Raw genomic sequence first — 25,021 nt, forward strand, 5'->3', positions numbered from 1 at the left:
AAATTAACAAGAAGGAAAAGAAGAATTATAATAACCTCTCCACTAAAGGTCGGCAATTTTTTTACAGGGTTGCGGCTTGGGTCACGTAGCTATCAGCTTGTATTCAGGAGATAGCGTGTTGGAACCCCGCTGTCGGTAGGCCTGAAGGTGGTTTTCTGTGTTTGCCCATTTTTACACCAGGCAAATGCTGGGGTTATACCTTAATTAAGGCTGCAGTCACTTCCTTTCACTTCTACCCTTTTCCTACTCCATTGTCTCCATAAGACCTATCTGTGTTGGTGCGATATAAAGCAAATTGTAAAAAAAAAAAAAAAAAAAAAAAAAAAAAAAAAAAAAAAAGTAAATAAATACAGGGTTGCTGTGATGTTAGCAACAGAACATTTATGAAAGAATGCAAATTTTGTTTTCTAAAACTGTATTACTCAGTTTATTAATACTATTTAGTTTAATCATTTATTTTACATGTTATTTTACAAACCGGGCTATTGAAACCATTGTATTGGGCATATGACATACTGGCACCGTTCATATAATAATACAATAATTTCGTGTGGCTATCTCTAGCCGAGTGCAGCCCTTGTAAGGCAGACCTTCCGATGAGGGTGGGCGGCATCTGCCATGTGTAGGTAACTGCATGTTGTTGTGGTGGAGGGTAGTGTTATGTGTGATGTGTGAGTTGCAGGGATGTTGGGGACAGTACAAACACCCAGCCCCCGGGCCATTGGAAGTAACCAATGAAGGTTAAAATCCCCAACCCAGCCGGGAATCGAACCTGGGACCCTCTGAACAGAAGGCCAGTATGCTGACCATTCAGCCAACGAGTTGGACACCGTTCATATGAGTGACTTAAATAGTAGACTGCAATAATCTTTTGAATTATCTTCTAGAACTGAAAATCACAGCAAGGATAACAACTATAAAACAACTTGCCCATACTGGAGTGAATATACATGTAAGCTTTTCTCATCCAGAAGTACATAGACCTAACACTTTTCACACTTTCTAGGCTACCCAGAACCTGTACAACATGCATCTCATGATGATTTCTTAAACCTGGTTTCTGAAAAAACAATTCAAAATAATGCTCCTACTAGAGTCAGAGTTAAATAGATAAATGGAAAGGTATTGTACCAGTAAAAGAGCCCGACTCTCAGATTATATTTTAAAGTAAGCAAGTATATAGTTCTCAGGGCAAAAACTGGGTGACTAGTAGCTAGGGCTCGGTACAGGAGGTAGGGTCCTATCTACAAGAAAACTTTGACTGAACATGAGTTTATTCATATAAGACATGAAATTGCACATCACCTCCAGGTAGATATAAGTTGTCTTCCACATAGTCCTATAATATGGCTCGGATTCTCCAGTTCACCAAGCCGAGCAGGTTGGAACACGTTCCAGAAGATTCCAGGGACTCCGTACAGAAGCGGCTGGACTGTCTGGGTTGGTAGAAGGTAGAAATGCCTCGAACTTTCGAGGCCCAGGCTGAACCCCGATGATCCTGGTGATGTTGCAGATAATCATTTGCTACCTCAGTCCAATGTGACTGAGAGGGTTGATGTCTCCAAGGTCACTCGCAGTACTGATAAATCTGAGTTCATAAAAACCTTGGGTGATTAACCTATTAGTGAAGTCACTGGTTATTATTCTTCAAGACTTTCAAAATTTAACACTCGTAAAATGATATGTCTCTGTATACGAGGGTTATGAATACTTTCAAAGTTCACCACTAGCAAAAGTCTTCGTCTCTGAATAAATACTGGCAAAAATAACACAAGTCCCTTCTCATGAAATTATGACCAAATTTAAAGTTCATCACTGGCGAAGGTACAAGTCTTTGAATGAACACGGACGAAAAACACAAGTCCATCCACATGAATAAATTTACAGTCTATCACTGGCAAAATTTATAAGTCTTTGAATCAACACTGGCGAATGTACAAGTCTTTGAGTGAACATGTACGAAAACACAAGTCCATCCACATGAATAAATTTACAGTCTATCATTGGCGAAATTTATAAGTCTTTGAATAAACACAGGTGAAATCCTAAATTTATGTTTTAAAGACGTTGAATGAAGTTAGAGTTCATCACCGGCAAAGTTTATAAGTCTTTGATCCAGTACCAGCAAAATCACAAATTTATGCTTACGGGAACTTAAAGCACATTCAGAGATCATCACTAGCAAAGTTTATAAATCACTGTTTATTAGAGGAATGAGTCTCTTAACACTCGCAAATATTGCAGGTTCAATTTATGAAGAATTCGTTCTTTAACACACATAAATAATACAAGTCCAATTATGAATTTAGCACACGTAAATAATACAAGTCCATTTCATGAATAATTGGAAAAATTCCAATCTCGAACACCCGTAAATATTGTCAGTTCAATTATGAAGACTTAGAAAATGTTCTTTAACACTCGAAATATTGCAAGTCCACTTGAGAATACTTGGAAGAATTCGTTCTCCTACACTCGAAGAAAATACAAGTTCACTTTATGAATACTTAGAAAATTACAGAGTTCCTTGTCGGGACTGTCACTACACGACGAAAGTAGCAGCGAGAGTGTCCACGCTGACTACTCGGCTGTAACTGAGTGAACAGGCTACAGTGGGCCCTCCTTTTATTTGATCCGGGGCGTCTACGTCACAATACGGCTTGACTGAATATCTCCTGAATCCCTTGATGGATTTACTTGAAACTCGAGCATTGCGGCGTTCAGGTGATCCCAAACAAGATGACATATCGCTCAAGCCGCTAGCATAATTATTACGGGAGTTACAAAATTTTCCTCGTCAAACAATCTGGAAGATGTGACGTGGAATCTAGAATATACGAGTCCAGGCTGGGAACACGTGGTGTGACGGGCGGGCGGTCTAGCTAGCCCCTGTGGCTACGTCACAGCTGTCCTTCACTCGCTTGCTTGCCCCGCTGACGGTAAACAAACCAGGCGTGCTCAGAACATTACGCGTGATAATTAAATGTCATTTATACTCATGTACAGGTCGTAACCGGTACAGTATATGATGAGGACAAAAATTTTGAAAGTGATATGATCGACAGTTCAGTAAATCAATACATGACTTGAAGTTCCTTATCTATTGTTACTCATCTGTATGCTCACATACATCCAGCAAAAGTATATTTGGAAGCCAACAAAACAAACGATGATGATGATGATGATGATGATGATGATAATAATAAAACAAGAAGAAGAAGAAAAGTTTATTGGCACGAACTAGCCACCATACACAGAGGACTAATGAAAATCGTCCACTAATAATTTTGACTGTTTATATATAGTAAATATCTCATAAATATCTGTCAAGTCTATTTGTCAAGAATGTTAAGTACTTATCAATGTGTATGAAAGCATATGTGCGTATGTACTAAATAGTACTTCTTCCATGTACATTGTCCCGAAGAAGCTCATAAACCCAATTATAAAATTGTGAATTATATATAATGAAATATAATAATAATAATAAGAAGAAGTTACTGTGATTTCTGTGGAGCAGAAGGGGAAAGAAGCGTGAATGGCTAGACAAAGCATGAACCAAAGTTTAAGTTTTGATAACGAGATCTACTGGAAAATTTATTTTCTTTCTTTTCTTATCTTTTCAAGCGTGAACAACAAAGATTAGACAACAGAGAAACCTTGACAATAAATATAGGGTAGCTTATAAGCTCAGAAAATTTGCAATATGGGGAGAATGGACTCCCATTTCATACAAGTCATCAGAGAACTCAGACTAGTAGGTCTCCTGCTCCCTCTTTGGACTTTATTTCATTTTTCTTAGTCACCAAGTACTATGGCTTATCCACGTCTTTGAGCCACGTGCCCTGTTAGGTGTTATTTTTCGTATTGTTCTCGGCCTAGTGAGAAGTAGTGGCATCGCTTGGCTATCATGACATCCTAAAGAAAAGTCATCCAAAACGTTAAACAGAAGACTGCTTCATTATAAAAACACCTATTGACACCCATAATCACTTTACAGAGGTCCTCTCAAAGGAAAATGAAATATCCTCAAACCTAGTGAGGAAGAGGGCCCACATAAGTGAACCAATATTTTTGAAATTCACGAACCAATTGATTAATTTTACTTGAAATCTTATCAGTTGGATTGGATCAAAGTGGTGTGATTTGTGATAGACGCTCATGGAACTATCCAAAAGCAACACGCCGCATGCTTCAGAACACTAAGTTTACTGGGCGAGTTGCCCGTGCGGTTTTGGGAGCACGACTGTGAGCTTGCATCTGGGAGATAGAGGGTTCAAACCCCACTTGTCAGCAGCTCTGAAGATGGTTTTCCATCGTTTCCCGTTTTCACATCAGGCAAATGCTGGGACCCTCTTGCACTATACTGTCTTTATTTTTGACTGTGACTACTTCATTACTCAGTTCTTTATAAAACTTATCTACATCATATCAACTGCTTCTTCACATGGTGAATACACTGAGACAGTCCTGGTCCTCATACTTACAACCAACCTATCTACCTACATCATTCGTTAAATTACGTGCCTAACAGAAAACCTATGGCATGATTTTCCTAATGGACAATCCCACTCCACATTCTCTCCCTCCCCATATCTGAATATCCTCAGTCCAAATGGGCTCTCTTTGCTAACTCAGCCAGTTTCATTGCAGGTGAAAGAGAAAAACTAAAATAATTTTATTTTTATAGTTTAGAACATCATAACATATTATAATTACAATGATTAACATGGTTTTCTGTTGTTATTATTAAGGTTCGATGATGTAGATGTTAGGTTCCTTTAAACAACAAGCTTCATCATCATCATCATGTTATGATTAAAATTGTTTGATTTAAATTTCATTCAGAATTGTGCTTCCTTCTGCTCTTATTCTTACAGTGAGTGAAAAAATGGAACAGTTCTCTGTAATATACTATTCCCCTCCATTTCTGCATAATATGAGTGATATTTAATCTAGGTTTTTCTTCATTTTTTAATACAGAAATGTTTGCAAAATTTGGTAAAAATTCATTCAGGACAGGTTTTTACTTAATGTACATGTCATTCTAATTAGACTTTAACTCCATCTATTTATTATTTCTGCCTCTGATGATACAAAATTTGAGTGACCCCAACCATGGAACAGTAACTTCCAGAGAGTGTGGTGTTGTAACAACCATGCCAGAAAAATGCTGGAATATACCCTACTCCAGGGTATACCCTACACATACTACCTCAGAAATCACAATCGCAGATTATTCAAACTGACTGCCATTGTGTTCGTCCTATTACGTGTATTCCCCTCTCCGTCTCTCCAACTTGATTTGACACCTGTTTGTTCCATTCTTATACTTACAAGGAGAGGCCAGACCCTGCATCCAACTGATTTCAACGAGTTTCAATGTACCTGTTGGCGGACATTCAACAGTAACTCACGTATAAGGATTTAGATCAATACGTTTTTGAAAAAACTGAGGACAAAATGGGGATGCAGAGTCCGCTTCAGACCAAGCGGAGGTGATAGAACACTAAAAGGCAAACATATTTTACTTAAACGTGTCAGATCCACAACCTATTAATTTCCGAAAAATTGATGAATCCCCGATTCCAATGCAGTACATAATTATATACTTGGAGAGTTACAACACAGTCGAGCGAAGCGGTGGCCAAGTGGTCACTGTACTTGTCTACAAACCTTGACAATGTGAGTTCTAGTCTCTCAGTGATTATACTTTTTATACAAAATTATGATTTGAAGGAACGTGAAAATAAAAATACGAATAAAAATATTAGGCAAACTGCAGTCAACTTTATTTTCTACCTCAAATTAATATATACAGTATTATGTATTGTATCGGGAAAAGATATGGAATAAACAGTAAGGGCATGATATTCAACAAAGAGGGTGAGCGATCTTTATGGAGCAGGTACAGAGAGAGGTATATGCTGATCAAAATAATAGTTGATTTTTTTAAAGACAAAATATATTCATTTCATTGAGTAGGACTTGCATTTTCCCTATTATTTGCTTGATCAAAAGAAATATTTTAATAAACGGACTTACTTTCGTCTTGAAGTTTTAATATCAAATTAATTGTGACGAATGTTTGTCATTCCAAAATGAATTTCATTTCAACGTACAATCTCTTCTATTAAAGTTCTTAAAGTTCTTTCTTGAACTCATTTGAATTATGGGAAAAGAGAAAATAATGTAATTTAAATTAAATTTCCTTCACTTGAAAATATGGAAATTTTCCCTAGAGTCTTTTCTAAATATTTAGCACTTGAAATTGTGAAAATCTCCTCTAGAGTCTTTAAATGATTAACACTTAAAACTTCACAAAATATCGGAAAATAATTCGTCTTACAAAGTTCGGTCGTATTGTTTCTTTACGAATTGAAGTTTAAACACTATGATAATACTGTTAGAATATAATGATTCCCAGTAAGAGTCAATAAATTGTTTGTTGAACTGCCATTCAAAATCACTGATTCTAATATTCCACCAATGAAAAGTTAGTCTTGTGGAATTTTAAAGAGAGTCTAAAAAAAACACTCATACGACCTCTAATCTGGAACTCAGGACTGCATTGTGAAGATATGCGGTTCAGCAGCCGGTGTTGTGATGTCATTACCCATGGTACCACGTTCAACTTTGTCGTTGAGACCACGTCCCACGTCCCTCGTTGAGACTTCGTCCGATGTCTCGCGTTGAAACCACATCTTCAATCCCACGTTGACAGGTAGACATGATTATAATAGGCACTCGTCAGGTTTTAATGTGTTTTTGTTGGATTTAAAAGCACAAAGAAGTTCAACTGACTAGTAATGATTATTGAGTGTCCTATCTAACCTATTTCAGATTTATGAATCACACGACGAACACAGCATCATGTTAAGTGCACACGTACAAAGTGTAGCAGTAAATTGTTAATGATTGTGGCTCTGGAAATCGCCATTTATGAAAGCACAGTTTGAGAATATTTACAAGTGTTTTTGCACGTAGATCACAGTTATATCTCGTGAATGTTTACAATTCTTATTGCGGTACAATATCACGCACTCGCAACGAAAGATTAAATACGTTGATAGTTCAAAATTGCTGGACTTCTATGCTAGTATGGTTTTAGCAGTTACGAATACATTCTTCAAGCATAAGGCTATTCACCGCTACACATGGGAGGCTAGAGGTACCAGATCCATAATAGACTATATCTTAACCGACTTTGAATTCAGGAAATCTGTTACGAATGTACCAGTTTTCGGGGGATTTTTCGATGATACAGACCACTATCTGATCTGTAGTGAACTAAGTATCTCTAGGCCTAAGGTAGAAAAAGTGAAATCTGTCTGCAAACGAATAAGGGTAGAAAATCTCCAGGACGAGGAAATTAGACAGAAGTACATGGATATGATTAGAGAGAAATTTCGAACATTCGACAGTAAGCAGGTTCAGGATATAGAAAGTGAATGGGTGGCATACAGGGATGCTGTAGTAGAAACAGCAAGGGAATGCCTAGGAACAACTGTGTGTAAAGATGGGAAAAGGTGAACATCTTGGTGGAATGATGAAGTGAGAGCAGCTTGTAAACATAAAAAGAAGGCTTATCAGAAGTGGCTCCAAACAAGGGCCGAGGCAGACAGGGATTTGTACATAGATGAAAGAAACAGAGCGAAACAAATAGTTGTTGAATCTAAAAAGAAGTCTTGGGAAGATTTTTGTAAAAACCTGGAAACGCTACGTCAAGCAGCAGGGAAACCTTTCTGGACGGTTATAAAGAATCTTAGGAAGGGAGGGAAAAAGGAAATGAACAGTGTTTTGAGTAATTCAGGTGAACTCATAATAGATCCCAGGGAATCACTGGAGAGGTGGAGAGAATATTTTGAACATCTTCTCAATGTAAAAGGAAATCATCCTGGTGGTGTTGCGAACAGCCAAGCTCATGGGGAGGAGGAAAATGATGTTGGTGAAATTACGCTTGAGGAAGTGGAAAGGATGGTAAATAAACTCTATTGTCATAAAGCAGCAGGAATAATAGATGAAATTAGACCTGAAATGGTGAAGTATAGTGGGAATGCATAGAGTAATAAAATTAGCATGGAGTGTTGGGAAGGTACCTTCAGATTGGACAAAAGCAGTAATTGCACCTATCTATAAGCAAGGGAACAGGAAGGATTGCAACAACTATTGAAGTATCTCATTGATAAGTATACCAGGCAAAGTATTCACTGGCATCTTGAAAGGGAGGGTGCGATCAATCGTTGAGAGGAAGTTGGATGAAAACCAGTGTGGTTTCAGACCACAGAGAGGCTGTCAGGATCAGATTTTCAGTATACGCCAGGTAATTGAAAAATGCTACGAGAGGAATAGGCAATTGTGTTTATGTTTCGTAGATCTAGAGAAAGCATATGACAGGGTACTGAGGGATAAGATGTTCACTATATTGGGGGACTATGGAATTAAAGGTATATTATTAAAATCAATCAAAGGCATTGATGTTGACAATTGAGCTTCAGTGAGAATTGATGGTAGAATGAGTTCTTGGTTCAGGGTACATACAGGGGTTAGACAAGGCTGCAATCTTTCAACTCTGCTGTTCGTAGTTTACATGGATCATCTGCTGAAAGATATAAAATGGCAGGGAGGGATTCAGTTAGGTGGAAATGTAGTAAGCAGTCTGGCGTATGCTGACGACTTGGTCTTAATGGCAGATTGTGCCGAAAGCCTGCAGTCTAATATCTTGGAACTTGAAAATAGGTGCAATGAGTATGGTATGAAAATTAGCCTCTCGAAGACTAAATTGATGTCGGTAGGTAAGAAATTCAACAGAATTGAATGTCAGATTGGTGGTACAAAGCCAGAACAGATCGATAATTTCAAGTATTTAGGTTGTGTGTTCTCCCAGGATGGTAATATAGTAAGTGAGATTGAATCAAGGTGTCGCAAAGCTAATGCAGTGAGCTCGCAGTTGCGATCAACAGTATTCTGTAAGAAGGAAGTCAGCTCCCAGACGAAACTATCTTTACATCGGTCTGTTTTCAGACCACCTTTGCTTTATGGGAGTTAAAGCTGGGTGGACTCAGGATATCTTATTCATAAGTTAGAAGTAACAGACATGAAAGTAGCAAGAATGATTGCTCGTACAAACAGGTGGGAACAATGGCAGAAGGGTACTCGGAATGAGGAGATAAAGGCTAATTTAGGAATGAACTCGATGGATGAAGCTGTACGCATAAACTGGCTTTGGTGGTGGGGTCATGTGAGGCGAATGGAGGAGGATAGGTTACCTAAGAGAATAATGGCCTCCGTTGTGGAGGGTAAGAGAAATAGAGGTAGACCAAGACAACGATGGTTAACTCGGTTTCTAACTTTTTAAAGATAAGAGGTATAGAACTAAATGAGGCCACAACACTAGTTGCAAATCAAGGATTTTGGCGATGTTTAGTAAATTCACAGAGGCTTGCAAACTGAACGCTGAAAGGCATAACAGTCTATAATGATAATGTATGTATGTATGTATGTATGTATGTATGTATGTATGTATGTATGTATGTATGTATGTATGTTCAAAATTGTCACTAGACGTGTATTTTAAAGCACTATTATAAGATAGTCTGCTTCAGTAAACGAAATATTATTTCACAAGAAAATGTCCTTAACTTGCACACGTTTACCAGTTGTAAATGTTTTAAGTTATTCTGTCTCGAAGAAAATCACAAGTTTTGAAAATTCAAGTTTAGTTGAGTTAAAGTAAGTTACTATCACCAGTACTGTTAATCACTTTAAAAATGGTGAGATTACCAAGTTTTTGTAGTAATAATTGAAAAGTTTCCAAGTCCGACACTGTTCACTGGACTACAAGTCCGAAGGTAATTGAAGCAGAGTACTGCTACGCGATAACTAAGTTTGACTTTCGACGTGTATCTCCGCGTTCAGCAGTATGCTTACACAATTGCTGTGAGTTGAGAACTGTCTAACCAGGACAAATGCCTGCTCTTTTATATCATGCAGCTGTGTTAGCTTTCCTCCCCTTCTGATGAAATTGCATTTCTTTACTGTGGAATAACTTTTAACTTCGTGGGCAGATTTTAATGAAATTTACACATGTTGATATTTAAGTCATGGGCTACAAAATGGTGTAGGTCATTATTTGATATCACAGGATAAAAAGTTAATAAAAATACTTCTCGTATGTTCTAAAGCAATCCTGCGTTGTTCACATGATCATTACGTCAGTTAGAGCATGGAAGTTCTGACGTAGATAGCTCGCTCTTTGCCTGCCTGAGCCATGCCATTGCAGTTCCTCGCACGTTAGGCCGTGTCGTTGCATCTGATTGACATTACAAAATAATGTTCCAGGCCATTAATGGTTCCTGGTACAATATATATATAGAAAGAGAGAGAGAGAGCGAGCGAGCAAGCAGTAACTGTGAGAATATTTAGGCCTATATTAATTTCAGGTAGAAAATAAAGTGTATTTCATTTGCATAATATTTTTGTTCCCATTTTTATCTTCGTGTTCCCTCAAATATTAATTTATTTTGTACAAGAAATATAGCTGCAACAACACTCGAACTCACGTCTTTGAGATTCACAGACTAATACAGTGACCATCAGGCCACCTCTCCGGTTGACTGCAATGTAACTCTCCAAGTATATATGCGTTGCATTGGAATCAGGGATTTATCTATTTTTAAGAAATTATTAGGTTGCGGACCTGACATGTTTAAATAAAATTTGTTTGCCTTTTAGTGTTCTATCATGTCCACTTTGTCCGAAGCGGATCCTGCCTCGTGACATTTGACCTCATATTTTTCAAAAACAAAAGCATATTGACCTAAACCCTTACTGGTATACACAAGTTACTGTTAAGTGTCCCCCCCACAGGTACATCAAAGCTCAGTGAAATCGGTTGGACACAGGGTCTGACCTCTCCTTGTTATTCAAATAGTTTCTACCCACTGGTCATATTAAGAGTAATCACTTCATTTTACCGTATGTATATGATTTCTAGGAATAGAGTAATGGATCAGTGATGGCATTAGACACATTGTCTGTACATTTATTTTTTTGTTTCAGGAGAGCTGCAAGTTATTTCACTGTTTATACGAATCCTGGTGCCACAATCCTGTGGCCACTGTTGCTTTGTGTCTCCTGACTCAGAACTACAGTCATGTCTGTGATCTCATCCGTATTTTGTATCCTTCATGAAAGATGATGTAATATATTTTAATTATTCCATCATATAGAAAGGTAGATCCACTCACCAGGACAATTTCTAATATACGAATCAGCAGTGGCCAGTCCAAATGGCAGGTTTTTATAGTGCCACAACACCAAAGGCGCACCTTGGTGTTCTCTCACTAATATATGCTTCAAGGGAACACCCGTCGATGTTACCCAGACTTGATTCCTCCCAGTCTGTTGGCAAACTACTGCCACAGATTGGGATCTTTAAGGTGAACTTGAGAATATTCTTCCATTTTCACTTAGGTATTTCAAGTTCTATAATATTACGATAAATATTGCATATCCTACCACTACCTCTACAGTCCTAAATCCACTGTAAAATGCTTCAGTAATGAGTACCATATGTTCTAAATTTCAATCAGTAACCATAACAGTGCATGTTTTATCTTTAGTTTTATACCCTTGGCATGAAGTCTTGAGAGTGCTAGGACTCTAACGTTGCCAGGCTCTTGATGTGATCTGTATCGATTACTAGAATGGAATGCTTGCAATTTCATTTCAAGAAGTAAATTATAAGTAAAAATTATATTTAGTGAAAAATAACAGTTACAGTTAAAAAATTCTTTGAAACCTGGCCAGTCTGTGGGTTTTACTTCTGGACCAAGGAGTGGAATGGGATTCACTCAGCCTCATGAGACAAACCAGCTGTCTGACATAAGAAGCAACAGACCTGGTCAAGAAAGCCAATCAAAACGGCTGAGGACGTCGCCACACTAACCACATAGCACTCCAGTATCTGCAGGCCGTTAGGTTGGGTAGCAGTAAATCAGCTAACCCTCAATGTGTCAAATACTTTGACCCATCGGTGTACTTTGAGTATAGGAACAATAAAAAATCCTGGGTGAACACTGTCAAATCGATGATTGGATCAAAGTTTTCAAAAATGACATGAGAATAAAGGCTGTAATGTGTTTCTCATCCTTGAAAATGTGCCATGTCACAAAATTCCAGTTAATTTAAGCAAAATTAGGATGGAATTTCTTCCATTTCAGTGCACTGGATATCTTCAGCCTTTGGATGCAGGAATAATCAAAAGTTTTTACAGCACATTGTGGATGGCATCAAGTGGGGAAAAGAAAAGTCATTCAAGCGATTGATGATGACAATTCTGTTATGTTTGTCGTTAAAGGATGCCCTGCTCTACATTGAGGAAATTTTGACTATAACAATAAGGAACTGCTGATCCCACACTAGAATCATTGCAAGGGATGATGCATCTGAAGAAGACCAATCATTTCAAGTATTAGAGAAAACCCTTGATCTTCTTTCTAACAGACCAGATGGAGCAACCATCACAGCAACCACTGTCAGGAACTGTATTCTACTGAAATCATTTTCAGGCTTGAATCCATGTACTTTACTGTGCAAAATATACATACAGTTTTAAATTAGTTGTTGGATTAATACTATTCAAGAAACTCGTGGTACATCATAGTCCATGAAAAGTGATATTGATTTAATGCTACAGTCTTTATTGCACCAACTGCCTTTGGGCTGAGCAGTGGTCACTTGGTAGGCCCTTCAGGGCTGTAGTGTCATGGGGTTAGTTAGTTAGTTAGCAAGTTAGTTAGCTATTACCTGTTGGTATAACATCCCATCCCATTAGGCCCTTGGGCTGCTAACACGACTGCTACCCAACCTAACGGCCTGCAGATACTGGAGTGCTATGTGGTTAGTGTGGCGACGTCCTCAGCCGTTTTGATTGGCTTTCTTGACCAGGTCTGCTGCTTCTTATGTCAGACAGCTGGTTTGTCTCATGAGGCTGAGTGAATCCCATTCCACTCCTTGGTCCAGAAGTAAAACCCACAGACTGGCCAGGTTTCAAGCTGGGGGCTTTGCAGAGCAGATCTGGCATATTTTTACTATTGGGCAATATAAAATCTCCTTTACACCCTTTTTAAGTCATTGTGTTTTTTTTTTTTTTTTAATGTTCTGTAATACCAATGAAATGTCATGTATTACAATGAGAATTTTTGTGATAGTATTTGAAAACATTTGAAAGCAAATAGTAGCCTGAGATAGTGACTACTTTTTTCATTTTTTGATCCATGTCTTTATTTATTATGTCCTCTACCTCCACCTTTCTTAAGCAGTTTAAATCTGTCATGTGCCATTTAAAATGTTGGTAAACCATAACGCTGCTCATGTTCGAAGAATCGGTGGTTATGGATGTGCTGTTGTACCATACATACTCAGAACTATATTATGAACTGTATAATATCCTTCATTGTAAAATGGTACTATAGTGGGCGATTTTCTACTGCTGGCTTTTTCCTCTTATAATAATTATTTTATTCTAATATTTCTCATTGACATAGATAATGTTCTTAACTCCATCTCAGTGGCAACATTGAAGTGACTGTAGAGTTCCTTACAGAGATAGATAAATTAGTGCAACTTATTGAATCTCCTATATTTACATGTGAGTATGACTGCATCGTTTCTTAATAATTCCAATGTTTGTTCTTTTGAATATTTTGCTTTGTTACGATTTGTTTAGATTATAGCATCTACATATAGTACAATTATAACACATAAGAAGTAAACCCAAAAAAGAAAATATTTTAAAGTATATTTCATGCTTCTGTGGTTATCCGGATATGTTTGTGTTCCTGTCTTTACAAGTGCACTGTAAGGTTTCATCTTATTCCTCCTTTCTCTCTTATGCTGAAGCACTGACATAACATAATTTCCTTTTCTTTTATTTCACCTGCTACAGATCTTAGGTTGGAATTATTGGATGTCCCCCAAAGTCAGCCTCTCATCCAAGCCCTGTACGGTCTTCTAATGCTGTTACCACAGACCGAAGCATTTCATACATTGCGTCAACGTCTAGATTGTGTCCCAAGTCTGCACTTGCATTGTAATAACATGTGAGTAACATAGTACCATTCTCTTTGTACTTCATATATAAAGATTTTATTTTCAAAACTTCACTCAGAGATTAATGTCATGCTGTTTGGAATTCTTTATGTTATTTCCATTTGTAATACAAAGATAAGAAATAAGTGCATGGTACACTTCCTGGCCTGTTGACTGGTGAGGTTTGTAGATTACGGTATTACAGTAAAACCTCGTTAATTCTAAGTTGTTGGGATGCAACAATCAGACTTTGAATTACGTGATTTCGAATTAACCGCCAACTCGTAATTCAGAAATGCCAACCCTTGCCGCATCAAAAAATATTCTAAGACCCATTACTGCACACAATTAACCTTGATTCTCAGTGTAAACCTTTCAAATGCCATGGAAAAAACTATTTCCAAAATGTATCCAACAAGGTGCATTTACAGTATTCAAATAATGCACTTGAATAACTCACTGACAAACATAACCCCATGCAACGAAAGAAAAATAAAGCATGATTCAAAGACGAGGGGAAATCTATGCTGGATCCCCTGTGCAAGTCCTGTATTCATTGGAGTACTGTGGTACTGAATGCATTTTAGATGTCCTGTACTTGCACGGAAAATACCCAATGCCCTTAAAACATCATGGTTTAACAAACTTTCTTGTGACGAGGGGAGAAAGTCTCTCACATCCATCTGCATTACAACACAGTACAGTGACTATCCTTGTACTATTTCCCACCACGGTACTTATCTCGTAATTCAGAAATGCGAAACCTTGCTGCGTCATAAAGTATTCTAAGACCCATTAATGCATGCAGTCATCTTGATTCACAGTTTAAACCTTTCAAATGCCATGGAAAAAACTATTTCCGAAGTGTATCCAACAAGGTGCATTTACATTATTCAAATAATGCACTTGGATAAATCACTGGTAAACATAACCTCACGCATCGAAAGAAAAAAACACACGATTCAAAGACGAGGACAAATTATGATGGCTCCCCTGTGCAAATGTTTTATTTTTTGGATTATTGTACTATTTGTATTTTTTAGATGCCTTGTACTTGTACAGATACCCGGCTGGCACTTCCCTCCTATAAAACTGTAAGTTTGTTCTCTTTGGTTTGGGCTCAGCATTAAAAAAAAAAAACTGTTGCGTGATACTATGGCGTTCCTTAAAACACTGAATACAAACCTCTATATCATCACACTGTAGACACACCGAAGTGAGTGAAAGTACTGAAAGCTACCCCAGCAAGTTTTGGAAGGCGCGTTCTGTCATGACGCGGATAAATTTTGATATTAACCCAGATCTGCCCACTGTCCTATTTTAAGGACAGAAGACATACCCACCATATTTTACTACTGCCTAAGCCGTCAGGCAAAAATTGGTGCTAATTGTTATGTTGGTAGCACACTAAAGATATAAACTGTCATTTGTTTTGGTTTCAAGTAGTTTAAAGAATTTTCTGTACATTGTTGATAGCTTTATAACAACCAGACTTTGGCATAATGGAAAAGCTTCGTGCCCCGGAAGAATGAAAGGTAAGTTACGCAGTACCTTTTGTTGATATTTATAACGCAATTGATGTGATATGTTGGTCAAGGTACAAGTAATGAATATATGAACTCTCCATTCTTGGTGGCGAATAATTGACTATGTGATTTATATTTATATTTGAGTATCCTCTTTATAGGACAGTGGGCATAAGAGGTACTATTATATAGTTTCTTTCTCCTCTATTCCAGCTTGTCTCTGAACGAGATTTTGTCAATTCTGGAGGAAGAATCAGACTGCAATGTGGCATCTGTTGCTGTGTTACCACCTAGTTCCATAGATGACATCGTCACTGACGAGGAATCTCGTGAAGAGGACGATTTGAATGAGAATCATTTTCCTAGATCACAGTTATGTGCTTATGTTGAAATGATGTAACATGAAAAAGTCGATGTAGTAGATGAAGAAGTTGTAAATAACACTTCCTACTGCGACATTACTGAGGAAAACCACCCGAAATTGGCCATGTCTTCTAAAATTGCATACGTGTGGACAACACACGACTTGGAACCTGAAACGGCAAAAAAGCGCAGTCGTCCATCGCGCTAGAAAATGCTGATTCCCGATATGGCCGCGTAGATCACATGATTGAATCCCAATGGAAGCAAACAAGGTGCAGGGTAAGGGATAAAAAATTGTCTGTGAGGTGCAAAAAGTGCAACAATACGCTACATGTGAAGTGTTTTGAGAAGTACCACCATGCCGTGTAGAAACACCAAGGTCCTTTGAAGCCTTACATTTTACTGTATCCCCTTCAGTTCAAACTCTAACAGTTCATTCTGTAATCAGACTGTTTGTATTAGATTTGAATTAAGAATAAAATGACATTAGAATGACACACATATGTTTCTTATTATCATACCCCTTTTGTCCACTGTCCTTTTTATAGGACACCCCCTCCTGTCCATGCAGCGTACCTGGTACTGAAATACTTAACATTGGGAATCATCATACAACCTATAGGTCAGTTATATACCATTAATCTTCAAATTCAAGCAACAAAATTTTTTTGGGCATATCTGGGTTAAATTACTCTGAAAAAATACTATTTTTTTATTTAATGTAAAGGCAGTTTTAAATTAAAAGTCTGAATTTCAGTAATGAGACCGACATTGTTCTTCATATTACAAATTAGTTGACTTAAACATGTAAATAACATGCAAAACCGTACCTCATGTTTCTGGGCTTCGAATTAGGCGGGATTTTGAATTAACTGATTTTGAATGATCGAGGTTCTACTGTATATTCTAATGAGTATGTAAGCCTGTCTTCGACAGTCAAAATAAGTATGTAAGATGTAATTGGAAAATTGAAATGAATCTGTTAATGTTTATATTTTATGAAAAAATTTACACTTTCCATGCTACATACGTTGTATAGAATCATGGCAGGTATTGTGAAATTTCCTTATGAACCATACTGAGTGTAGTTGTAGATGGCAGTTGTGTTCTGATGTATTAGGATCTGCAAACTCTTAAGAAAGTTGCATATACTGTAGTAGTTAATGCTAAACACCAGAATGGAGAGATATATCTCACTGAACTAGTTGGTCATGCAGTTAGGGCGCTCAGCTGTGAGCTTGCATTCGGGAGATAGTGGGCTCGAAACCCACTGTTGGCAGCGCTGAAGATGGTTTTCCATGGTTTCCCATTTTCAGGCCAAGAAAATGCTGGGGCTGTACCTTACTTTAGGCCATGGCCGCTTCCTTCCCATTCCTAGCCCTTTCCTATCCCATTGTCGCCATAAGACCTATCTGTGTCAGGGCGACATAAAGCAGCTTGTAAAAGTAATAATAATCTCAACTCTACGTAAAGTCTGTACCTGTTGATTGTGACAGAAAAGGCTGAATTTAGAGCAAATTATCTCCATTTCAGGATAAATGATATGTCAGAATTTCCAGATCTATTCTTGGAATAAAACATGTTCTTCTTAAAGTTGAGTCCATTAGAATTTTTTGCATGAAAAATATTTTTGTCTATATCTCGGTCAATCTCATTCCATTTCATAAACCAGCATTAGTATTTACCGGGCGAGTTGGCCATGCAGTTAGGGGCGCGCAGCTGTGAACTTCCATCCGGGAGATAGTGGGTTTGAATTCCACTATCGCCAGCCCTGAAGATGGTTTTCCACGGTTTCCCATTTTTACACAAGGCAAATGCTAGGGCAGATGCCACAACCGCTTCCTTCCCACTCCTAGGCCTTTCCTATCCAATCATTGCCATAAGACCTATCTGTGTCAGTGCAAAAGCAAAAAGCAAAAATCATCTCCATATAGGCCATGAAGGCCCTTGGAGGGGTGGAAGGTAGGCTTCCACCGTTCGTAACCTCGGCACATGATGGGGTGGAGTGGTTAGCTCTACGCCCGGCTGTCTTTGCCCCCAGGAATTAACCTGGTACTCATTTTTGGTGTAGGCTGAGTGAACCTCAGGGTCATATGCACCTCCAGAAGTGGAAATCTCGTTTTTTAAATTTTACGACTTCCTGGCAGGGATTGGAACCCACATCCTTCCGGGCAAACCGAGCACGCCTCTACCGCCTCGGCCAGGCTGTGTCGGTGCAACGTAAAGTAAAAAAAAGGTAGCCTTAGTATTTAGATTTTGAAGAAGAATATTATGTCACATCCAACTTTTATGTCTAACTTGTTTGGTGGCATGCCTAAAGGATGGCGAAGTTTGAGGAATTTAGTAGCATAATGTACCACTTCATAAAACATTGCATTTTACGGAAGCAATTGTAATGTATACAGTAGTCGCTCAAAAAAAAAAAAAAAGGAGCGCATGGTATTGTATATCCTTTGCATTTAATTGTTACAAAAATATGATTCACACACTCCCCTCCCCTACCAATGCGTTACTTTAGACTGTCATTAGACATTTGCATTTTAAGTGCATTTTACTATGTTTGTTAATGTTTTAATTGTTTATATAATTTTAACAAATAGTTCAACACATATTTCATATCATCTGATATAATTATTGTCAATACGAACGTAATATTAATTACTATATATGTGCCAACTAAGCATATCTCATACAAGACCCAAACATCTTTGTGTTAATACAACACTCTTTTTTTTAACTGACAAGGCACAACGCCTATCGCAACTATCACAAAGCTGAGCTCAAGCATACTCTTTGTATGCATAAGATATAAGATAGATGACGAACTCATTCAGTTATACTTGTTTGCTAATTTCATAACAAGATAAATGTATATTGTGTCATATTTTATCATGTATCTTGAGCATTTTAAATTGTCTATACATTCAACTGTTTATAGATAAGCTATAGAATTTAAACATTCTTAAGCAAAGCATAAGCACAACTACAATGATATTAAATTTTAGGGTTTATCACTTTAATTGGTGAGGCAGAATATAAAAGATGCAAATAATGTAAGATTCTAATGAGGCTGAAGATGACCTTGCAAGAGGTCGAAACCGGTCCTGTTATATATGTTATAATAAATGTGTATTGATTAGGTGGAACTTTTCTTTCTTTCATGACAAATTTAGCCAAATCGATCTTCTCTCGCCAATTCGATTCAGTATCTCTTCATTTGTGATTCGATCTATCCATCTCACCTTCAGCATTCTTGTGTAACACCACATTTCAAAAGCTTCTATTCTCTTTCTTTCTGAGCTAGCTATCGTCCATGTTTCACTTCCATACAATGCCACGCTCCACACAAAAGTCTTCAAAAACATCTTTCTAATTCCTATATCAATGTTTGAAGGGAGCAAATTTCTTTTCTTAAGAAAGCTCTTCCTTGCTTGTGCTAATCTACATTTTATATCCTCCTTACTTCTGCCATTGTTAGTTATTCTACTACCCAAGTAACAATATTCATCTACTTCCTTTAAGACTTCATTTCCTAATTTAATATGTCCTGCATCACCTGCCTTCATTCGACTGCACTCCATTACTTTTGTTTTGGACTTATTTATTTTCATCTTGTACTCCTTATCCAAGACCTCGTCCATACCATTCAGCAGCTTCTCAAGATCTTCTGCAGTCTCAATAAAATAACAATATCATCGGCAAATCTCAAGGTTTTGATTTCCTCTCCTTGGATTGTGATTTCCTTTCGAAGTTCTTCTTTGATTTCCTTTACTGCCTGTTCTGTATAAACATTGAAAAGGAGGGGGGACAAACTGCACCCTTGCCTTACTCCTTTCTGGATTGCTGCTTCTTTTTCAAAGCCCTCGATTCTTATCACTGCACACTGATTTTTATACAGATTGTAGATAATTCTTTGTTCTCTATGTTTGATCCCAATCACCTTCAGAATCTTAAATAGCTTGGTCCAATCAACATTGTCGAATGCCTTTTCTAGATCTATGAATGCCATGTACGTGAGCTTGTCCTTCTTGATTCGATCCTCTAAGATCAGACGTAAAGTCAGGATTGCTTCACGTGTTCCTACATTTCTTCTGAAGCCAAATTGTTCTTCTCCCAACTCAGCTTCAACTTGTTTTTCCATTCTTCTGTAAATAATATGTGTTAAAATTTTGCAGGCATGAGATACTAAACTAATGGTGCGATAGTTTTCACACCTGTCAGCACCGGCTTTCTTGTGAATAGGTATAACAACATTCTGCTGAAAATCGGATGGGACTTCTCCTGTCTCATACATCTTACACACTAAATGGAATAGCCTTGCCATGCTGGTTTCTCCTAAGGCAGTCAGTAATTCAGAGGGAATGTCATCAATTCCAGGTGCCTTGTTCCTATTTAGGTCACTCACAGCTCTGTCAAACTCTGACCTCAAAATTGGGTCTCCCATTTCATCAGCATCAACAGCCTATTCTTGTTCCAGAACCAAATTATCTACATCTTCACCTTGATACAACTGTTGGATATGTTCCTGCCATCTTTCTGCTTTGTCTTCTTTCCCTAGAAGTAGCTTTCCATCTGAGCTCTTAATATTCATACACCTAGATTTCCTTTCTCCAAGGGTTTCCTTGATTTTCCTGTATGCAGCATCTACCTTTCCTAGGACCATACAACCTTCGACATCCTTGCACTTCTCATTCAGCCAGTCTTCCTTAGCTACCTTGCACTTTCTATCCACTTCATTTTTTAATCGCCTGTATTATTTTCTGCCCTCTTCATTTCTAGCATTCTCGAGTTTTCGTCGTTCATCAATCAGGTCTAGTATCTCCTGAGTTATCCACTGATTCTTAGTTGATCTTTTCTTTCTTCCTAACATTTCTTCAGCAGCCCTGCTGACTTCATTTTTCATGACTATCCACTCTTCCTCTATCGTGTTTCCTTCAGCCTTTTCATTTAGTCCTTTTGCAACATGTTCCTTGAAACAATCCCTCACGCTCTTTTTTTTTTCAAATTGTCTAGATCCCATCTTTTTGCATTCTTTCCTTTTTTCAATTTCTTCAGCTTCAGATGGCATTTCATGACCAACAAGTTGTGGTTAGAGTCCACGTCTGCTCCTGGGAAGGTTTTGCAATCCAACACCTGGTTTCTGAATCTCTGCCTAATCATAATGAAGTCTATTTGATACCTTCCAGTGTCTCTAGGTCTCGTCCACGTATAAAGCCGTCGTTTGTGGTGTTTGAACCAAGTATTGGCAAGGACTAAATTATGATCAGTGCAGAATTCAACCAGCCAACTTCCTCTTTCGTTCCTTTGTCCTAATCTGAATTCTCCTACTGTATTACCTTCTCTTCCTTGGCCTACATCTGCATTCCAGTCTCCCATCACAATTAGATTCTTGTCACCTTTTACATATTGTATTAAACCTATCTCTTCATATGTTCTTTCAATTTCCTCATCATCCGCTGAGTTAGTAGGCATATAGACCTGCACTATTGTGATGGGCATTGGTTTGGTGTCTATCTTGACGACAATAATTCTTTCACTATGCTGGTCGTAGTAACTTACCCGCTGCCCTATTTTCTTATTCATTATTAAAGCAACTCCTGCATTTCCTCTGTTTGATTTTGTGTTGATACTTCGGTAGTCGCCTGACCATAAATCCTGTTCTTCCTGCCAACGTACTTCACTTATACCAACTATATCTTAGTCTATCCATCTCCCTTTTCAGATTCTCTAATCTACCACAACGTTTCAAACTTCTAACATTCCACGCTCCGACTTGCAGAATGTCAGTATCCATCTTCCTGATGATCGCCCCCTCTCGTGTAGTCCCCACCCGGAGATCCGAATGGGGGACTAGTTTACCTCTGGAATATTTTACCCGGGAGGAAGCCATCATCAGTACATCATTCATACAGAGAGAGCTGCATGTCCTCGGGAGTTAGTTACGGCTGTAGTTTCCCGTTGCTTTCAGCTGTGTAGCAGTATCAACACAGCTAAGCCATGTTGAGTATTATTACAAGGCCATATCAGTTAATCATCTAGACTGCCGCCCTTGCAACTACCGAAAGGCATCTCTTATTATTGCGGTTGTTACATTTCAATGACAACAACAGTCAGCCTGAAGGTTACCGGCTGTATAAAATAAAGCCTATTATTGACCATCTCAGAAACAAGTTCAGAAAACGTTTACCCCGTTTGAAAACATTTGCATTGATGAAAGTTTGACGCTTTTCAAAGGCAGGCTTTCATTCATACAGTTTATCCCATCTAAGAGACACAGATTTGGAATAAAGACATTTGTTATCTGCAATTGTGAGACCGGATATGTGCTGGATTTTATTGTTTACACAGAGTCAACTACAGAAATAATTCCTGAACGTGAATTTGGGGTATCAGGTACAGTTGTCTTGACGCTAATTGAAAGGTACTTGCAGAAATGCCATACATTGTGGATAGATAACTGGTATTCAAGTCCACAACTGTAAGATCACCTACAAAAAAACAAAACCAACACATGTGGTACCATCAGGAGAAACAGGAGGGGTATGCCGAAATTTACTACAAAATTGAACAAAGGACAAACTGAATCAAAAGCGACAGATAACATGATTGCCATCAGGTGGTTCAGTCGTAGGGAAGTTTGTATGTTGACCACACGACATACAGACAACATGATACCTACAGTGAAGACGGACAGACAGACAAGACTGCCTGTAGAGAAACCCCATTGTGTTGTTGACTGTGCGGAAGTCAATGAAATGGTACCGAAAGTTCTGTTTCCACCAGCTGGACATCACTGTTTTAAATTCTCATGCCCTCTTCAATGTCAATACTGGACAGAACATATCTCTAGCAGATTTCAGCTACAGATCACAAGGGAACTCATCCAGAAGTACCACATATCTAGACAAACCAGTAAAAGACGACGTCCTACATCTGGTGACCAACCATTCAGACTGACAGAGAGACATTTCCCATCCCCTGTACAACCTACTCCAAAGAAGAAATTTCCTACAAGATGCTGCCATGTCTGCTCCAACACAACAACTGGCGAAAAGAAGAGGCGAGAAACCCAGTACATGTGCATCAAATGTGACGTAGCCCTCTGTGTTCACCCCTGCTTCAAAATATACCACACATTAGTGAAGTTTTGAAGACGGGCACATTGGAGTGTCTCTTGTAAATTATGAAACAATTCGATGTAAATGAGGTGAGTTGATATTTTAGAACTTCTTGTTTTCACTACATTTCTTATTTTGGCCAACCCTGGCTTAAATTTAATTTTTTTAACATTACTGTAATAGTGAAATGTTCTTTGATTGCTTTTTATTAGGAAATGATTAGTCATAACCGATCTATTCAAGGCGATGACCAGTGAGTACTTTGACTATTATGGACAACCCTGATTTGAAAAATAGCTAAAATGTCTCACATTCGTAACTGTTGAAAGAGGGTTGTCCAATTTGGTGAGAATTTAGCACTTGTGAAAGAGGAATATAGAATTTTTTATAGGAAAGTGTATTTTTGGCTCACATGGACAACCCTGACTTTTTTCTGTTAATTTTTGTGAAAAAAATAAAACTGAAAGCTGTTCTGAAATTTTTTGCCAGTTCATGTGAAATATCTTGCAAAATTTTCATATTTTTCATGTATTTTGAGGCATTATATTTTTTTTAAATAATTCAGCACGGAGGGTTCAGATAGTCGCTCACAATATTAGCAGCAAAAAGGTTAATTAAGGCCACTGCTGCTTCCTTCCACTCCTAGCCCTTTCCTATCCCGTTGTTGCCAAAAGTCCTATCTGTGTTGGTGCAACATAAAGCAGATTAGGTTTTTTGTTCTTTTTTTAAAATCAAAGCAGATATCAAGTTGCTGTAGACTCATACAGTATCAGAAAGAACTTAATTTAATACGGAACTCCGTCATAAAATGTTAAATATCTTATATTCTCATCTTGTCAATTTATTTCGCTATTGATTTATTCACTTGTGTGTGCATTTTTTTTTTTCCCCCTTGTTTCCTTACACAGAACATTAACCCTCCTTCCTATGTGACCCAGGAGACAAATTTGTGTGAATGGAATGGATTCAGATTTCTTTGATTGCCAGATTCATCAATAATCTTTACGAGATGAATACAGGACAGTCTCATGTGACATGGTGATTTCATAGGTAATGTTATCTGGTATAATTATATTTTAAATTTAGTTTTTGTAGAAGATCATTGTTGGAAACAAAATGTAGTCAAGATACCTATTATGTATCATATTATTATAACTACTAGAGTAACTGCCATGGTCAGCATGCGCAATAGCAGGCAGGCTAAAAGTGGCTAAGCTAGTAGGTTGTTACAGATATCTGGAGCCATGCCATGTGCAGAGTATCCAACAACTGCTGGAGGACCTGTAGTGCAAACATGATGGTCAAGGTGGTACCTGTGATGCTTAATTGGGTTCAGGCATGGGGAATTAGGAGGGCAGGGAAGTACTTGAAAGCATCGGTTGTGCTCTTTCAATCACCGTCAGATATTTCTAGCCATATGAGATACTGCATTGTGTTGTTGGAAGATCCTATATGCTCCAGGGAAGACTCAGAGTGTATTGTTCATGATCTACAAGGATAAATTCATTACCAAATTGGTTGAAGGTGCCTTTCAGATCAATAAGTGCCCCAAGGGAACACTTCAAACCATAATGCTGCCACCACTAGGTTATGTTCTTCCAACACCGGGCAAGTTAGCCGTGCGGTTAGGGGCGCGCAGCTGTGAGCTTGCATCTGGGAGATAGTAGGTTCAAATCCCACTGTCGGCAGCCCTGAAGATGGTTTTCCATGGTTTCCCATTTTCACACCAGGCAAATGCTGGAGCTGTACTTTAATTAAGGCCATGGTCACTTCCTTCCCACTCCTAGCCCTTTCTTATCCCATCGTCGCTGTACCGGGCGGTACACCTCCACGTCGCTAATTCAAACTTTGCGCCAGTTGAAACTCCCCTACTGGAAGAAGTCTGAACTTTATCTAAGGTGTTAATTTTCAAGTTTCTCA

General features: G+C 38.1%; 1 protein-coding gene across 1 annotated transcript in view; it reads left to right on the plus strand.

Annotated features, from left to right (window-relative positions):
• The window catches only part of LOC136873810 (protein VAC14 homolog), a 108,785-nt gene that overhangs the window by 78,146 nt on the left and 5,618 nt on the right, over positions 1-25,021 (plus strand). The window contains exons 11-13 of the mRNA XM_067147062.2: positions 11,062-11,180; positions 13,575-13,654; positions 13,952-14,105. Coding sequence (XP_067003163.1) covers positions 11,062-11,180; positions 13,575-13,654; positions 13,952-14,105 — 353 coding nt within the window. The remainder of the gene's footprint in view (positions 1-11,061; positions 11,181-13,574; positions 13,655-13,951; positions 14,106-25,021) is intronic.

The sequence above is a fragment of the Anabrus simplex genome, chromosome 5, assembly GCF_040414725.1.
Source record: "Anabrus simplex isolate iqAnaSimp1 chromosome 5, ASM4041472v1, whole genome shotgun sequence".
Lineage (NCBI taxonomy): Eukaryota > Metazoa > Arthropoda > Insecta > Orthoptera > Tettigoniidae > Anabrus > Anabrus simplex.